The 19,834-nt window shown below is 44.2% G+C and overlaps 1 protein-coding gene across 2 annotated transcripts in view; it reads left to right on the top strand.

The window, feature by feature from the left end:
* Positions 1 to 19,834, top strand: part of LOC111625115 (fat-like cadherin-related tumor suppressor homolog) — a 104,097-nt gene that overhangs the window by 7,116 nt on the left and 77,147 nt on the right. For both annotated transcript variants that reach the window (XR_002756685.1, XM_023368151.1), the window contains exon 2: positions 14,743 to 18,049. Coding sequence is in view for 1 of the 2 variants with exons in the window: in XM_023368151.1 (XP_023223919.1) it covers positions 14,776 to 18,049 (3,274 nt within the window). In the remaining variant the exon portion in view is untranslated. The remainder of the gene's footprint in view (positions 1 to 14,742; positions 18,050 to 19,834) is intronic.

Genomic DNA, 19,834 nt, shown 5'->3' on the forward strand with positions numbered 1-19,834 from the left:
TCGAGTGCTTTGCCAGCAAGACGTACAGTACAGTATTGTACGTCCATATTCATAAGCCCAAACAGAAAAATAAATTCGACCCAAGAGCAATGGAGTATGTATTAATCGGTTATGAGCCAAACATCCCGGCGTAAAGACTTTATCATCCGATGAATGCAGATGTTGATTTCACAAGAAGCGAAATTCGACGAGCCAAGTCGGAAAACACATACCGCTAGACAATCATCGACAGATCTAGAGCAATTGTATCATCACATCCCCAGACGACAACTTACTGCCGATCGAGGGAAGGACATCGAGTGAAGCATCGCGGCGTCGGGAAAACAACAGAGCTACCAACAACGCTTGCGTAACCTCGAGTCGAGATGTAGAGGGAAGCGACAACGAGGAAGACGACAACTCGCTGACTGACCGATATATCGGGTCAGCGGCAGATTGTTAGACGTCGCAAATGCCTCGGCGAAACGTTGGACCGCCGAACTACGGTTATCTATACACATACGTGGTAATTAGCGCTCACCAGTCGTACCGGCAAGCACGTTCTGGCAAGCGGCATAATGGATGAATAGCGTAAGGCAAAGGACAAGGAATTAAACTCTTGCAATTAGGCTTGCAACAATCCAAAGAAGGCGATTGTCTTTACTTCCAAATAGAGGGACCCGATATGTTTTTAATGATAGTTGGTGTAGAATCTACACCAACTATCCTTAAAAACATATCGTTTATCATCTACAGTGCAGATGATTGTTGCTTACAACAACGAGGAATCTCTACAAAAGATTAGACAGTTATCAAAAGAATTCAAATTAAAAAAAATTTTGAAAAGCCAGAGTTCATTTCTAGGTTTAGAAATAGACGGGGATGAAAAACAGGACACGCTAAAGATCAACCAAGAAACATATGTAATACAGATATTAAGAAGATTTAATATGCAAGGTTGAAAACCCGTTAACACTCTGTTAGATTCGAGCGCAAAACCACACCAAGTGGAAGACATTGAAAAGACAAAAGTATAAAATCCATCCCCTACCAGCGAGCGGTTGGTGCTTCAATTAATTAATGTATCTTACGGTGGCGACAAGACCCGATACTGCTCGCGCCGTATCATTGCCGACAAAGTTCAACTGAAGTTATCAAAAGAAAGATTGGGAAGCGGCGAAAGGATACCGAACTACCTAAAAGGAACCGCTAATTCGGGTTTAGAATACAAAAACTCTGCGCTTACGGGGCTTTAGCAATGCCGATTGGGATAGTAACGGTAGCGATAGGAAATCATTTACGGACTATGCTTTTAAATTGGGAGAATCGTTAACAAGCCGGTGCAGCAGCCAGCAACGGGTCATTGCTCAGTCAATTTTCCAAGCCGAATTTACTGCTTTTACCCAAACTAGTAAATAGGCATTATGGATAAAAAGGACGTTGGAAATCGCACCATCATTTACAGGTAAAAATTTCACAATATTTAACAACAATACAGCAGGCATTTACGTGGCGAGGAACAGGAAGGTGACGAACGCGCAAAACACTAATATTAGGTAAGAGTATATCAAAGAGTTAGTAGCGACAAAGCGGATAAGTTTAGCATACGGACTAAGGGACTGGGACACAGAAACACGCCGCGTGTGAAGTTGCCGGGCCAAGATACCGACGGTCATGGTAGAAATCGCCCGATTCCCGAGCGGAGAAATGTATGCGCGTGTGTGGGCATCCGGTCGATGGCGGCGGTATCGTTGGGGTCACGCCAGAGCGAAATAGTTGGACTGATTGATTTGTAGTGTTGAAGTAAGTACAGTACGTGTCTCGGATTCCGTTTCTTCAATCCAGTCAAAATTAAAAGAAAATTCTCCGACCAGCGACTTAAATGTAACGGTTACTTTCGTTATGGCTTTATTGAAAGTGCAGTATATAATTTAAAATGGCGCGGTAAAAATGACCGAGTCGGTGTCGTCGCTGTTAGAAAAAAGTTGAAAAACACCGCACTAGAGAGCGTTTACTTGTTAAGGAGTAGAATATAACAACTTTTATCTGTATTTATTATAAGTAATGAGTTTTGAAGTGGTCGGAAGATAAAGTATGTGAGGTTGCATTCATTTCTGACATCCACGTATCCAGTTTCGCATTCATTTTATTTAGCGATTAGCCTATATCGTCGGCGTACAGAATTACCTCGACTACTCGTCGATACTTACGGTAAATCGTATAAGATCGGCGGCTGGTAGTCAACCAAGGTGAAAAAGTAGTCCGCTTTTGTAAAGTACTTTTTATTCTCTACGTACAGAAATTTGTTTTCGTATTGATTTCTTCTAAAGTACTCTTTTTATAGACAAGAATAATGGAATTATTTCTCGAGCCGACTGGGAAAACTTCTTAGTAAGATACGTAATCGTATTTTCTTTTTGCGTATTTATCAATTTAGATAAATGACATTTGTAACTGTACATTCCCACCCATAATTCCATACCGTACCTGGTAGTAGATGGAAAAGTACTCGGTGTAACTCGTGTTACAATCGGTCCCGGCTTTTTTATTTTTCCATTGAAAATAACGGGAATTAAGCTTCGGGGTAACGTTTTCCCTAGCAACGTTTGATTTTTCGGGAACGGAGTACTGGCGTTATTTTATTACTTTTTTACCCCGGATGTTACGTAGGCTATATATAACGAGGGAAAGTATTGCCATCGTGTCATATTTGACCCTCCTAGTTTTTTGCAAATCTCCACGTTTTCGGCTATCCCGAACTCAAAAATGTCAAAAAAGGCCAAAATGTGCAGCACGGCTGGTGGGAGAATTGCGCGGAACATTTTGCCACTTCATTTAGAGCCGAAATTAGCGGTAAAATGCGCATTAAGAGAATATCGGAACAAATTTTGTCCCAGTGACTGCGTTTTGAAGTAAAATTTTTCCGAAAATTAAAACCTAATACTCGCCGGGACAATATGTACGGCGAGTCGGGATAAAACGCTCACGCGTTATATTTATGAAATTCACGGGTAGATTTTGTTGCAAAAATTTTAAAACGCCATTGATGGTGTTGCCGAAAGTAAGCAGATATTTTGACCTATTTGTAAGAGAATCGGGTTCTTTAAAACTTGCAATTTAGTTATTTCTATCGGTGTGAGGTGCGAAGATACACAAGAAAGAAAAATGCGCGACTAACAAAAAAAAGCAATCGACACCGGGCAGGCATCGTCGGGTTACATTACAACAGTGTTTCTCAACGGGGACGATATCGCCCCCGTGTGGGCGTTTTTCCATGTTCAGGGGGCGATTAGTAACAATTTATATTTTGGAGGGGGCGAAAAACAATTTTCTGAGCGATATAGTAAAACATTATATTAAGAATAATTACATATTTATTCGTTATATCGTACAATAACTGAACAAATAACATTATACTAGTCACTAGTCTATTCGATGCGGTACGAATTTGGCGTTAGTCTCGTCCCTCGGCATCGGAATTTTGTAGCGAAGGAGGCGATATTACGTAACGGTTTTATTGAAGGGGGCGATACTACGTCGAAGGGGGCGACGATTCGTTAGAGGTTGAGGAATACTGCATTAGAAGGAATGCGAAGGGAGAAATCAGCCATCAGTCAGTCTGTTTTCGCATTCTTTCTAGTGTTACCGGGACAGTTAGAAAATGGGAGGCGAGATGTCCTCCACGCGTTGGTAGTAACGCGTCGATTTAAAAATATAATTCGTAGTTTTATTAGGTATCTTATTCTCTATTTTGTTCCGTGTCGCGACAAATCTTCAACGTTCTTCTCCCTAACGAGTTCCAAGCGTAGGAATCGAAGCTGTTGCATCTATCGAACACGGACGATCCGATGATTGTTTTCTGTAAAATAGCGGTAACCGATGTACAGTACGGTATTGTACTTTCGAAACATTCCATAAATTATACGAACCAATGCGGAGTGAAGTTTAATAAGCGAAATTTGGCACGGTACCGTACCTCGCATCGATACTAATGCGTAACAAATGATCGGAGATAAAAAAAAAAAATGCAAACCGATTCTGTCCAGGGCATTTTACTGCACGTATTGGGGTAAAATATGTAATTTGCGCGAGTTTAATAAATTTTGATTTTCATAAGATACACTAACACGTCGCGTTATATTTATTTGTATTGTGTCGAAAATATTTTAAACCACAAATTTGAATTACGGCTATTTTCCTATGGCGCTTGTTGCAAAAGAAAGAATCGGAATACTTAAGCGGGGTCGTTTTCCCCGACTAACGAACCAAAGTTGATGGAGATTTGCCCAGTAGTTCCTTCTTCGGAGATCTCCGCGCACTCTTCAATTACCTCCTCCTCGTATATTTAGTTTATAAGCTGTATTTTCGACGGTTTTCGCAGCTTGGCCCGCGTATTTCAGTTTTTTTGATTTAACTGGTCATCGAAACGATGGCTATTTATAAAATTCTTTTACTTTTACGTACAATAAATATTACTTTGATTAAAACTTTTAAATGTTAAAACGTAATTTATTTTAAGATGGCGATTCGTTTTTATTACCGTTTGTAAATTCGGTGTTAGTAAGGTCGCCTGTAACGACATTCCGACCGTTGACGGGAACTCCGTGTCAATAATAGGTTTACGTCCTCCTTTATCGGTGGCTAAATCCAGTTTATCCGAGTGGTTCTAAGCGGGCATTTTACTAGCGCTAAATATTTATTACAACAAATGACACGACCGACACTAATATTCACGTTCGCGCACGGGAATAAGATTTATTTCGAATAACAAAGTCGCTTGGCGTAGGTTACGTAACCGGCGTTATTATACCTTTCCTACACCGCGTTACTTCTGCCGGCCACCGGTTAGCCGCGTCCGTTACAATGCCATGGGAACGAATTGTCCTTTGCTTGGAAGGAACGGGGCCAATTCCGTCAAACACGATTCCGCCTAGCGCGTCGACCTACCGCCGTTAAGCGGAATCTCGTAGCCTTCCGCGCGTGGCGTACAGCATCCCGTTTTCGTCTTACTTTAAAACGTGAGCAAATGTCTGGCGCCGAGGATTAGAACGGAGTGTACGGCCGTATGTTTGGCAGCGATGCTCGGCCCGATATTTGGACGATAAAACATTTGCTCGTTCTCGGTAGGTCCTCCGCCGCGCAGTATTCGCCCGGATTTATTTTTATGATCGGTAAACGGGCTTCCGACCGTACGGCCGTCGCCGCCACTCTTTACCTATTCGCGTTTTCCGTTCCAACACTGCCGCACCCCCGCGGCCCACGTAACTAGCTCTATCCGTAGATGTACGTTTAGGTAACCCCGGCCGACGTTGGCGTCACTCGATATCACTTAGCGTAGCCGAAATAAATAGGTCTGGCGGCGCCGTTAGAAAGGGAATAAGGTAAACCCAATTACTGGCGGTGAGTTAATCGGCTGAAAAAATAACAATGCGCGTGAGTACACCAACTGATTCCGGCACGAACGCTCGTCTACGGTGTCGTTTCGTAAACGTTTTTGCGTGTGCAGCGGACGATCCGTAACAATCCTCCCACCATCGACGAAGTACACGGCATTTTCTTCTTTTTCATCCGAACAAACGTTTTCTGTAGGAATTGGAACAAAAACGAAAAGTCCGAGTGGCTTTCCTTTACTCGAATTTCGTCAATGGTTTAATGAGAATGTATGCCGAGAAATTGTACCTTGTTAGAAGTAAATTAGCCGTTTCTCTTACGGTAGTTTTACGCATTTTATAAAGCATGGTTTTTTTAATCGAAGACACGGCATTTATCGGATGCGTAGGAAATTTACACGGTAGCGTCCTCGAAAGTGAGGCGCTGAATTCGTGAAAGTTGTTAGATGGTAATTAATTACGGATCAACGATGGAGGTAGCGAGACACCTCTTTCAAAATCCCCAAAATACGACACGAGAGATGAGTTTTTGTGCGATAGTTAGTCGATTATAAATTGGTTACAATATAGTCTGGATCTTCCTCTGTACATATTATAAGCGAAAATTTGAAAAAAATACAATAAATTCTGAATGAAAACGCGGTAACCGAAACAATTCGAGTCGACCTATACGTCCAGCGTGTTGGTGTCATTTTTAAGAACTGAATTTACAACTGTTTTTATCCATCAAAACACATTATTTTTATAAGCAGACGAGACTGGCTTTGAAACGTCCAACCATTTGAACTGGTCTGGTAAGAAAAATTTCAATAATACGTAGGATACGGCTTGGTCTGTCTAGTTCCAACTCGGGATTCCGTAGCGTAAGCTAAGTTCGGATTGGTTGGAAATACGCCTCCCCGCAAATTAATTAATTGCTAAAAACAGTTTTTATTCGCGTCGCTTAGAAAACGTTATTTTCGGTTTCCCTCAAAATCGAACTCGTAACGGAAATTTTCGTCACCATCGAACCCACCGCTAGAGGCCACGCTCCCTTCGCTCTTATCTCCCTTCTTCGTCGGCTGGGCTTCTCCTTTTCGGGACGATTCCTGGATTTTCCGGTGCCGCCGTTTCTGTTTTTATTTCGTGACGATTTTAACCCAAGTATTTTATACGTATAGAGTAAATATGTAATTTTTAAAATTCGAATATAACTTTCCTAAAATAATTGACGAGTCCGCGTTGCGGCCCGGGAGGAGCCTTCAACGCCATGGTTCCCACGTAGCGTGTTACTTAGAAGACGCGATTCATTAACGTACGTTATCGTTAGCCGCGGTTATTATTGGAATTTACTGTAGAACCTACCTAACGCGCTACCATCGATAACCCGATAACCGCGGTTAAAAATAGATCGTGCCGGGATAGCGCTGACAATTAAACAACTACCACAAAAGGCTAACGGTATACCTGGTGTTGCCAGTTAACTTTTATGTTCTTTTAAAATAATTTTCGTTTGGCCTAAGAATCCAGTTCTTGATAGAATCGGATTTATTGTATAAGGGAAGAACGTAACACCGGGGCTCCTATTTCGCTATTAGACCCGTCTGAAGAAAACTGGTAAATTATCCACGCGCCCGGCCCGTCGGTGGGGGTGCCAATCGGATATCGGTTGCTTTAGTCTTTGATGGTTTTAATCGCTCGACCATCGAGAGCCCGATTTTTCGTACGATGGCGCGCGCTTCTCTGTTCCGAACTCGCCTAACGCTCTCTAACAAATATTCTGATTAACATTCTTTACCTATTTCTTTTTCTTTCTAATATAGCTACGTATTTGGCTATTAGTTTAGGACTTGTCACACCGCGTTTTTCGGGAAACTTTGTTCGGACCTTTTTCTTTTTATCTACACCAGTGTTTCTCAACCTTTAACGAATCGTCGACCCCTTCAACATAGTATCGCCCCCTTCAATAAAACCGTTACGTAGTATCGCCCCTTCACTTCAAAATTCCCATGCCGAGGACCGAGGCTAATGCCAAATTCGTACTGCATTGAATAGACTATTGACTATTGTAATGTTATTTGTTTAATTATTGTACGATATAATGAAAAAATATCTAATTATTCTTAATATAATGTTTTACTATATCGCCCAGAAATTGTTTTTCGCCCCCTAAAATATAAATTGTTACAAATCGCCCCCTTAACGTGGAAAAACGCCCACACGGGGGCGATATCGCCCCCGTTGAGTAACACTGATCTAAACGAATGAGAATGTTTGTTTGTACGCTATACACTTGGAGGCCGTAGGACCAATTGCTACAAAAACTCTGCGGTTACGTTCAAATACTTCCGACTTAAATAATACCCGTCGTACGTCCCACGCTAAAATATCGATTGGGTTTTATATAAATATAAATAGAACCGCGTAATATAAATAGAAATAAAAAAATTTAAAAAATAATAGGCTCGAAAATTTTGTATAATTTATAATACGGACAAGACTACTAATTTGAGGTGGAGAGCGTATATTTTAAATTAAATAAATTAAAAATATGATTAAAAATTGCGAAATCGTGACCGTGTCGCAATAAATATTTGTTGGTTTTAATAATTTTTCCTATTTACCGGGACGTACCGCTACTTCCCGCGTAGTTAATAGGCATTCCGATAATGTTCCTAAAGTGGGTTTCACGGCATACGTTTTTGAAATTTACGATTAATAACGCCGGGTGTAACAATTACTGCCACGAGTACTTCGTAAACCCGGAGAAGGCCGGGTGTAACCGGCTGGTTTTTTTATTATTGTAAACTCTAACCGCAATACGCGCTTTTCGGGTTGGAAAAATTATTTAAAAATTGGCAAAATACTAATAATTTGCAAAATTGTATTTTACAAGAAAGAAAATACGTTTAATAGGAAAAATCTAAATATATAAAATTGCTTGTCCTGACTGACTGACTGAATGACTCACTGATTCATCATCGCCCAGAGCAAATCGCTTAACCTAAAGAGGTGAATTTGGTACTTAGGTACATCGAGTACTTAGGTGTATTAAATTAATAACATTTCAGACATTGTTATAAATATTTTTATCTATTTCGATTTTAAAAATGTTCTAACCGTTTTAAATTCGAATTTGTTATTGCGTATCGGTTCGATTATAGAACGATTGTAAACGTTGCAGAAAATTGATCAAATTGAAAATACTGTATTTCGTTTGATTCTGGGCAATTCTCATCATTCTCGGCGGTAAATAACAATTATTATGATTGTTGAAATACTGAATATAAATGGGGTTTGCTTGCAAAATTTTCGCGGGCCAAGTCGCTGGTAACAGCTAGTCTTTTATATTATTGTTTTAAATGTATTACTCCGGCCGAAGAGGGGGAAACCGAAACGTACAGTACATATTGGAGTTTGAATTTAGTAAGAAATCAAAATGTCCGAGTCTAGTTTTCTAAAAACAAACGTGGTGTAATAAGTCCTAAACTAATAACAAAATGCGTAGCTATATTAGAAAAAAGAAGACACGAAGCTATTATTCTTCACTTTTAAAAAATTGCTATATTTATATTAACCTTTTGTGTATATATACTTAAATGTAGCAAGTGAGAATGAAATGGATAAGTTTTAGCCAAACTACTTATAACGGAGAAATTAAATTGACTACGTTGTAAAAAGTGCAACAACCAATCCAATTGGTTACTGCATTTTTAAAATGAAAACAAAATTAAGTATACGAAATCGTATGTGGCGCCATCTGTAACGAAAACTTTTATATTACGTGTATCGATTATTATAGAATGGCCAAAGGTTTAATTTTGAGGGTAAAGATGAATTTTATAAAAAAAATTGTTAATAACGAATAAAATCTTCATTAAGTTCGATCTCATTCGAGATACGACGCGTGACTCCACTCTCTTGACCCTTAACACCAAAATTTAACAGCATCAATGGCTCTTATATACTAGCTACCGTCCCTTAATCATTGATCCATTCTGAGATATTAAACGAATTACACGCCGACACAACTACACCCGCACCTACGCATACGTGCCGGCGGAACTTTTTTACCTCGGGTTCGGGAGGTGTCAAAACCTGGAGACTTACCGGGAAGGTAAAAGACCGTAATTCGCAAACATACTTTGAAATGTCGGTGACCTTACGCCCAATTTATTGGGAGTGATGATATTGGCGTTTCAAAATATGTTGTCAAACGATCTATTTCATTCGAACGTAGAGGTGAAACGAACCCTCGTCTACGGAAGTGGTTACCCTCTAAACTTACTCGATAGTGCCCGTACGCATTATATACAACTAGACCCACTCTGGCTTCCATCGCGTAAACTTAGACCGCCGTTACTTATTTTTACACTTAAATTGCAGTTTATAGGCGTAGTGGTGGCCGAAAAAAGTTTCTGTCGCAATTTGTTAAGTTTAACCGTGTAGTACGCGGTGGTTTATTTCGGGCTACCGGTGTACGGTGAAATGGATCGTATCCGATTTCCGTACGGTGTGAAATAAGTCGCGCGCTTGTCAATTACCATAATCGAACTAATTAAACACGAATATATCAAACTAAATTCGCTACGGGGTCATTCCGTGTCGATCGATAAAGCAGCCCGTCCCATCCATCGTCTTAGATTTTGCTGAAATTTGGTGCGTAACTTTTTAAAGTAACCGAAGGAAGTTCTACAAAATCTCACATTTCGATACACAATACTTGGACCGTAGTAGGCTTTTAAGTGGAAGTGGTCAAAATGGGGCGAAAGCCATTCGAAACTTTTTCCATTTTTGGCACGCTGCCATTCGGCAAATAATGTTGATATTTTCTCGAAAATTGCGGCAGCGGTTCGCCGCTTTGTACCGTGTAAGCCGTACAAAGCGGTGAAATGCTGTGTAAAATTTGAAGGTCAAGATCGATTACAGTACTCTTTTTATTGGCTGCGCTCGAAGTTGGAAAAATTTCAAACTTTTGACGGTATATCTTCCGAACAAATCCTCGGAAAAGTCCTCTTTTGACTCGACGGTTGTTAATAAAGCCCGCAAATTTTCTATTTCGTAGTCATTTACTTTTGCACATATTCCAACGTCAAACGCGCTTGCTAGAAATTTGGTAATAAATATTACTCATTTTGAAGTCCGTTGTCTCGAAAGGAGTGGCTTTAATTTCTTTGTTGTGGCCACTGGTTTAAAGAAGTTTGCTTTTCTTTACAAAAATATTACACCACAGCGTAACATCGCCAAAAATTCCTCCGCGTATACTTAATAACAGGCTGTATTACTTTTTCAGCAGAGGGAAAGTATGGAAATCGGTCAAAAAATGATTCCCCCGAGATTTTTGAACTCGAGACACCTCGAAACGTCGAGAAATGCAAAAAAAAAAAAAGTTTAGGATTGTTTTTCTGTATATTGCATATGGATATATGCAATGTGTACGCGGAGGGTACGCTTTTGTTCACCCACTTTTAAGCTTAATTCCCGTGTTTTGTCGAAAATTTCTGAAATTTTTTAGGGAGGTTTTTATATTAGGGATATCGATGCTATTAAATTTTGGGAGGGAAAGGTCGAGGAGGTGGGTAGATAATGGAACACTAGGTCGTGTGTCATATCTGCAGTGGGCAAGGACTTAATGAAGATTTTACTGGTTATTAGTATTTACAATTTTTTAAAATCAGATCGATCTTAAAATTAAACTTGTAGTAGCGATGAGTTTTATTTAAAAAATGAAATAAATTGTAAATGTCGATAACGAGTAAAATCTTCGTTAAGTCCGACCCCTCTCGAGCGAGTTCCGGTATGTTTTGTACGGGAATAAAGAGGATAAACAAAATCGTGACCCCCGAAATGTTTAGACAAAAAAAAGACCCGATATTTTTATATTTCTCGACGTTTCAAGTCCAAAAATATATAAATCTTGAGGGGGGTCATTTTTGACCGATGGCCATACTTTTCCTCTGTTATATATAACAGAGGCGGAAAAGTAATACGAGGCTAAAAGCTTAGCGCGATCCATTTCATCCCAAGTTATCTTATATATATTTACCCTCGATATTCAATATATTTATAAATGCAGCCAGCAATAACCATTGCAGCTAAAGCATAATACCAACTGCTCAGGAACATCACTACTAAACAAAGAGCAACTCCAACTAGTGAGAGAGACCTAAAAAATTCCTTTTATTGTATATAAACATTATGTATACAACTATTTAACAAGATTTAGAAAATTTAAATTAAAAAATAGCGGAAAGTGGGAGCGCGCTGCCTTTTTAAATTAACTCTTCCCTCAATTAATAAGATATTCGAAGCAAAATTTAACACCGTGCATACAAGTGTAAAAGCGTAAAAATAATCAGGACGATAGTATAAACTTTCTACCGATTGTTGAAATCGGTACATGCAAATTCTAGCAACAATCACCAAACAAAATAATGAAAGTGGCCGACGAACCACCAAGTAATTTATACTAGCCTATGGTTTAAGATTCTCTTTTAAATTTTTGCCACGTTCGTTGCAAACAGCGGTTCGACCCATTGTCGAGCAACACTTTCGTATAATCGATGCCGATACCCAAATTAAACTTTAGTATTCTATTTTAGCTGGAACAATCGACGTATTTTCTCGTGTTTTCTGCGATAATAAGTATATCATATTTCTTACACTTTTCACCAAGTAAGCTAAAGACCATCTCGAAAAATTACGTCAGCTTCACGACAATTTACATTCATAAACATGTTATTATTCGAGATCCTTAATTATTTTTCGCCCAGCGTAATATTCAGAATTTTATTTCTGTTCTTATAAATAATAAAATTCGATTATTCGTAATACATTTGTTTATTTATGGTTTGGCAGATAGAATAAAATTTTTACTTAAAAGCTGTTTATTTCATTTCTGGCGGTATAATTATAGGAAGACGAGCCGGAAATTATAGTATCGTCCACCTTTGGCGTTACTCGGTTATCGGACTGCAATTTTTAAAAATTGTAGACAAATTCTCACTGTCGTCCGTCCGTTTTTTCTCGTTCTCGAGAACGGTGTTGGGTAAATGGAATTCGACAGCAAATATGGCAAGTTGGGGGCAGCGGGCGCCGCTCAATTATAACCTATATCAATTTTTAGCCTATACGAAATTTCATTACAAACCGGAATCACGTTATTACGATTGAAAAATTCCCCCCGAAAGGAACTAGACACGTGACCGGCACGACTCCGTTGCTAACGGGGACAAGCCGCTACTAATTCGGGACGGAGAACGTATATTTTAGATGAAATAAATTTAAAATACGATTAAAAATGGCAGCCGGCGTCGCGACCGTGTCGAAATAAATAATTGGTGCTTATTATTAGATTAAGCGGGCCAAGCGGTCGATGGATGTAAATACGGAACGACGGAGGTGGTAAGACGGAAGTTTCCCAGTAAACATTTTCCAGAAAGTTTTGTTTATTTTCTCCGCAAAAGTAGCCTACGTTTGCGTAAATATGAGCGTAACCGACAGAAAATTAAATTTCGGAATCCATAATTACGTAATTTTGCCGGAAGAATACGGATATCCGCGTGGTCGAATGCTTTAGAAAGAGATTTGCCCTTATCGACGTACGATAGGATATTTAATTGATGCCAATCCGTCGACACGCGTTTCGTAAATCCAAATCGATGGCGTGTTTCGGAAATTTTAACCTTCTCTTAAATATTAACTTTTCTGGTAAATTTCCGAAAACTCGCGTAATTACTCGGATGGGAGGAGGATTCCCGTTCTAGAATAAGTATGGCGGCACCGGCTTTAAGTCTCCGGATTTTACACGTTTATTAAATACATAAGGCCGTTAATTTTAAAACATTCGATACGGTATTGTACCGTAGGTCCACTTAGTTTTCCGCCGCGGTATTACGTCGATTATTTCGTTAGGATCGATATGGTAAAACAAAAGACGGTCCGGACACCACCGTTAATGGCGCGCGTGTTCTGGCTGCGGATGGCCGGATTATAAGGCGGACGTATATCGATATTGTGGAAAGTGACTGGTAAACGGCCCAAGACTCGGCAAATAAGAATCTTAAGCACTTTTTTCGTATTTTAATATGTTCCTTCGATTGGTTGACTTGGTCTGGTAACAAATTTTTCATTCTTTAATTTACTAGACTTTTTTAAATGATAAATTAAATTATTTGTTTGGTCAGAAATGTTTTTCTCGCCAAACCTTTTCCTATTAAATTTGCGTTTTTTAGAGGAAAGTGCGGAAAATACTAACTTTCCCGGATGTTAGGAGTTCTATTTTAAAAGAACAACTTAAGCAAAATGAAATTGTGTGGCGCCATCTGTTACGAGATTTGTTATAAAAACGCTTTTATATTTTTAATTACTATAAAATGGCAAAAAGCTTAATTTTACGAAAAGGTTTATACGTCGATTCACCGACTCCTACCTCTCTCGACATTCGACCCGTTTATCTTTTCGCCCACCAAAATGTAACCGCGGCACTCGTCGTAGGTACGGGTTTGTATTTATGATTTATTATAAGGTCTCGCTATCCGTTGCGGCCTGTCCGAACTCCTCTCTGTCAATGATGCACTCGTATTTATGGAAGAAATCCCTTGGTGCTCCGTCCTTGCAGATTCCAGAATTCTTAACGAAATCTCGGAATCGTCTTTTATACTGCCATCTTTCTTTCTCGAAACGGCGTGAGGAGCCGCTTCTTACCGCTAACCCACACGCCGGATGCCGGAAATCTTTGTCGATCCAAAAAAGTCTGACCGTGTCCGGCCAATTCCGCTTCCGTCTCTAAACTTAAATCTTTGGGTCTTCTTATTCTTTCCTGTTTATTTATATCCTTTAGGTGCCGTTCGCTCGCTCGCTTACTTGACGGTTTGCCTCTACCCAGCCTTACGATTTATTTTCCCACTCCAAGACAATCGACGCGGTGCTTTCCCCTTCGCTTGCGTTTTCCCTTCTACACATCGACCGAATCTTTTATTTTGCTTCCGCAACTTTTCCCAGGCTCGAACGATTCGCCCGGTCTTGGTAGTATTCCGCCTCCTCATTTGCTCGTGTCTACTGTTTCGGTGACTGACTCTTTTCTACCGAACTCCGCTCCCGCCGTCTCTGAAATTTCTCTTTTTCCTCCCGTCGATCCGCCTTAGACGGGCGCGAATTTCTCGTCTTTCTCGGGCGGTCGTTGCCCTTTCTTCCTTCGCTTTCCTTTTTCTTCTCCGGCTTCTCCACCGGAACCGCTCTTCCTTTCGTCCTCCGTCGGAAACTACTTCCGTTCGACTTCGGGCGATCGATGTTTTCGTCTCCTTCCGGAACCGGAAATGCGCCGAATTCGCGACGTAAACAAATCGATGGTGCTGCTTTCCGCCTCTCACCGTTTCCTCCTTCCGTTTTACAGATTCGTCCGTGACCGAAGATGTGACCCGGAGCTATGACCGCCTACTTAACCGTCGTCTGTCTACTTCTGGTCCTGTCGGGGAGGGTCCGGAGTAGAGGGGACGGACCCCGGTTCACCAGGACCGTCTATCGAGCCTCCGTCCCGGAAAATTCCGTTTCCAAGACCTACGTCACTTCCGAAGAGATGATGGGAATGTACGTGTCGGACCCGGCCCTGGACGTCAGATTCAAGATCGTTTCCGGAGACAAAGATCGATTTTTCAAGGCCGAAGCTCGCCGGGTGGGGGACTTCTGCTTCTTGGCCATTCGCACCCGGACCGGGCTTCACGCCGTGCTCAACAGAGAATACCAGGACCGCTATCGCCTGGAAGTTAGGGCGGCGGCCGCCGGCCCTCGCCGAAAGAAGATCAAGCTCAAAGCGCAGACCGCGGTCGACGTCCGAATATTGGACACCAACGATCTCAATCCGCTCTTTTATCCCACCGAGTACGAAGTCAACGTCACCGAAGACACCCCTCCTTACCGCAGCCTGCTGAGAGTCAGCGCCTTCGATCCCGATCTGGGAGTCAACGGAGAAATCTACTATCGCTTCCTGCAACCCACCCTGCAGTTCGCCGTCCACCCCACCCGAGGCGCCATCAGCCTGTCGCGCCCCCTGCACCACCGACGACAATCCTCTTACGATCTGCTGGTGGTGGCCGAGGACCGAGGACCCAAATTTCGGGCGGGCGACGTCAGGGCCAGTTCCGCCACCGTCCGCGTACGAGTGGTCCCGGTCAACCTGCACGCGCCGGAGATCTTCATCCGATATTTTCCCGTCGTGCGTCAGACGGCGCCCGACTCCATCCTGGCCGTGGTAACAGTGGCCGACGAAGATCCGGGAATCCACGGACGCATCGCCGGGGTGGAGCTGGAGGGCGACCCGGAAGGTCGCTTCAGACTGGTGGCGGGATCCGAACCAGGGGAGTATAACCTGTTAGCTGACGGAAGACCACCTCCCGCCGAGTACTCGCTGACCGTCAGGGCCACCGACTCGGGGGTGCCCCCCAAGTCTTCCACGCAGACGATTCGCCCCAAACTGCCCGAGACGGGAGACGGCGTTCCCGTTTTCCCCCAGTCTTATTACGAAGCTTCCGTAGACGAGACGGCGCCGGTGGGCACCCCCGTCCTGGTGGTGTCGGTGGCCGCGCCTTCCGACCGAAACTCCGAAATATTCTATTCGGTGGAGGGGGAGGACGACGATTGCCCCTTCTCGGTGGACTCTCGCACCGGCGCCGTCAGAATATCGGCGCCTCTGGACCGCGAAACCAAGAGCCTGCACACACTGGTGGTCAGCGCCGTGGACAAGTCGGTCAGAGGCGTCCGCGCCAAAGGCACCGCTCAGGTGACCGTCCGAGTTTCGGACGCCAACGACAACGATCCCGTCTTCAACGTCACTTCGGCGGAGGTGGATCTGGACGAAAACCGACCGGCGGGCAGCCCGGTGTACACCGCCTACGCGGAGGACCCGGACCGGGGCGAGAACGGATACGTCTCGTACAGCTTGGCCAACGTCAATCCCGTGCCCTTCCGAATCGACCCGTTCACCGGCAAAATAACCACCACCGATGTCCTGGACTACGAAACCACCAGGCGACAATACCTGCTGAAGATACGAGCTTCCGACTGGGGCACCCCCTTCCGCCGTCAGACCGAAACCTCCCTCAGGATCAGACTGCGAGACGTCAACGACCACCGACCCCTCTTCGAGAAGATCGATTGCGAGGTCTACGTCTCTTCCGCCGCGCCCCCCGGCACCCCTCTGCTCCGGCTTTCGGCGGTGGACTTCGACGCCGGCAGCGCCGTCTCCTATCGGACGGTGCCCTCCGGCCCCCACCCCTGCTTCTCCCTGGACTCTTCCGCCGGATTTCTGACTCTCACCTGCCACCTGGACCGGCAGAAGTTCCGCCAGGCGCTTCTCAACGTCACGGCTACCGACGGGAAGCATTTTTCCGACGTGGTACCCGTCCGGATCAGAGTGGTGGGCGGAGCGGGAGGACCCGGGCACGACGGCCAGACTTCGGTGGAATGCCGAGACGTGGGCGTGGCCGAGAGACTGCGAGAGCAGAACAGACTGGGAGAACTGAACAACCGACCGGAAGACGTCACCGAACCCACCCCCACCACCTTTCGGGGCAACAGACACCCGCCCGAATTTCCCGGCAACCGGCCGGCCGAGGTCCGAGTGAACGAGAGCTTGCCGGTGGGGTCGGAGGTAGCCGACCTGTCGGCCAGGGACGCCGATCGCGGGTACAACGGGCGGCTGGTGTACGCCATCGCTTCCGGAGACGACGACTGCCGCTTCCGCATCGACCCGTTCACCGGAAAACTGGGGGTGTTCGCTCCCCTAGACAGAGAAGAGAGAGACGAGTACGTTCTGAATGTCACCGTCTGGGACCTGGGCCAACCCCCCAAATCCGCCTCCACGCTCTTCGCCGTGCGCGTGCTGGACGTCAACGACAATCGGCCCGTCTTCGAGAAGTCCTCCTACCACCTGGTGGTTCCCGAGAACGTCCGCAACGGAACCAGCATCGTCAGGCTGCGGGCCACCGACGAGGACTCCGGACCCAACGCCCAACTCAGGTTCGAAATGGAGACGCCGGTGGACGAGTTCGGAGTGGAGGCGGAAAGCGGGCTGCTGACCGTCCGTTCTTCCCTGGACCGGGAGAAGAGGGACGAGTACCGACTGAAGATGACGGTGCGGGACCTGTCACCCGACCGCCCCCTCTCCTCCTCCGCCACCGTCACCGTGCGCGTGCTGGACGTCAACGACAACCCTCCCCGCTTCGCCCTGCCCCTCTTCCGCATCAAGCTGCGAGAAGATCTACCTCCGGGAGCGGTGGTCATGGTGCTGTCGGCCGACGATCCCGACCTGGAGGAGGGCGGGAGGGTGGAGTACGAGATCCGGGGAGGGTCGGACGGAAAGTTCTCGGTCGACCCCGAGACGGGGGCCGTCAGACTGAGCGACCGACTGGACTTCGAACGCCGACAGCTGTACAACGTGACGGTGGAGGCCAGAGACGGGGGCGCGCCCCCGCTGACGTCCGCCGCCCGGCTGCTGGTGGAAGTGGAAGACGTGGACGAGAACGCCCACGCCCCCAGATTCCCGGACTTCGCCGCTTCGGCCGCCGTGCGAGAGAACGCGCCGGCCGGCACCCGGGTCAAGAGGGTGAGCGCCACCGACGACGACGGCCCCGGACCCGACGGACGAGTCACTTACTCCGTGGTGGAAGGCGACGGACTGGGACTCTTCTCCGTCGACGACTCGGGTGAGTTGCCTTTTCTCCTTTTCCTCTTCGGTCTTTGACAATCGGAAAAACGCCAGAACCGGGCATTTTCAGGCGCTAGACCGTCTTAATTTAGTCTTTCCGTCGGCAAATGCTTAGGCCAAAGCCGCCGTCGGCCCGAGATTTCCACGCTTCTTTAAACCGGCAAATGTCCGGCTTGTATTTCGGTTACGGGAGAATTTGGAAAAACTTTAAATTAAAACGGGAGGGTGGCAGAAGACGACGGATTTTACTCGCGACACTCGGACGGTATCGGTCGGTAATTTATGCCAACGACCGCGGACGCCGCATCCGTCCAACTTAATAAACGGTCGGGTGCGGCTCCTCCAATATTAATAACTTAACACTTTAAATACGTTAATTGGTTAAATAATCCCAGCGTCTGTGTTCCACCGGAGGCAGTAGCGCGCGCCTGAACCCGTCACGCCAAGGCATAAATAACACGTAACGTTTGACGAAATGGGCTACTTCCAATCTCCAAGTACGCCACCGAAACGACAGATACGAAAATATTAAAAACCCTGGGCCGACAGCGATTAATCGCTGAAAAGTTATAAAAATAAACGAAATTCGTTATAATTTTCGTCTAAAACAAATTTTGCAAATAAAATATTTTATTCCGTCCGGGTATATAACTTAATACGTAACATTTATATACGAATTAAGATTCCCTATACGACTTAATGTATATTAAATTCATTTACGGTTAATTTCGTGTAAAACTTTACCTGCGTAACGGGTGACGTTTATTTACACTCTTTAAAAATCGGCGGATAGTAACGCCCCCCGTCGGGCCGACCAGGTAAAATTCCTAGGGTCCGGACGTTATCCCACCGTTTGTTCTTTACGCCTAATTACTGCTAAGGCGCCGTCGTACTATACAACGCTTAACCGTAACTATCGTTCTTTATTTCGCAAGAAAGCCATACGTCGAAATAAAATTTAAATAATTTATTTGCTCCAACTCCAACCGTATTGTAGGGTGTAGGAAAGACTAAAGGGTAAGTAGTGTACGCCGACATTAGCGTACAAACGGGTCTAAAAATTAAGTTTTGTCGATTTTTACACCCGTTTGTACGCGTGTTAATGTTACAGTTCTGAAGTGTCTCGAAACGAAATAGCCGAAATGAGTTTCGGTATATATTAATAAATAAAATGGTCTAAATTGTATACTCTTTGGTGGCGTAGTATAATAGTGTCTTGTATGTATGATGAGTTGGTAAATTTAATTACTATATAATAGTATTTAAATATATAAAATTACTTGTGCCGACTGACTGACCGAGTCACTGATCGATTCATCATGGCCCGGAGCTAACCGATGAACGCGAAGAAAGGAAATTTGTTACGCAGTTAGGGTACGTGGCGAAAACGCGCACTAAGAAGGGTATTTTTTCGAAATTTCCTGGTGAGGGGAGAGAGAGAGGATTAAGTCATAACCCAGGCACGGCCAACATACGGCCCGTCTAATGAATTTACGCGGCCCGCGATTAATCTTTCAACATTAGCTACTCGAGTTCGAATAGCTGGATGAAAAATTCTACCGCCTAAAAATAAGGTTAACAACTCACTACGCGTTTAGAGTTAACGCTCCATTACAAATCTCGTAAGTACAGCGTAGAACGTTGATAAAGCGCGATCATGTGAAAAATGCATCTGTAATCTCTATGTACAGTACAATTTAGTCTCTACGGGGTGACACTGCGACGAGATCTCGCACCGCCTCAAAATCTTCTTAGGGTGGCCTCTGGTTCGGCCCGTGAAAAA

The sequence above is a fragment of the Centruroides sculpturatus genome, unplaced genomic scaffold (assembly GCF_000671375.1).
Source record: "Centruroides sculpturatus isolate CEXI.00-Female unplaced genomic scaffold, Cexi_2.0 scaffold404, whole genome shotgun sequence".
NCBI classification, from domain to species: Eukaryota; Metazoa; Arthropoda; class Arachnida; order Scorpiones; family Buthidae; genus Centruroides; species Centruroides sculpturatus.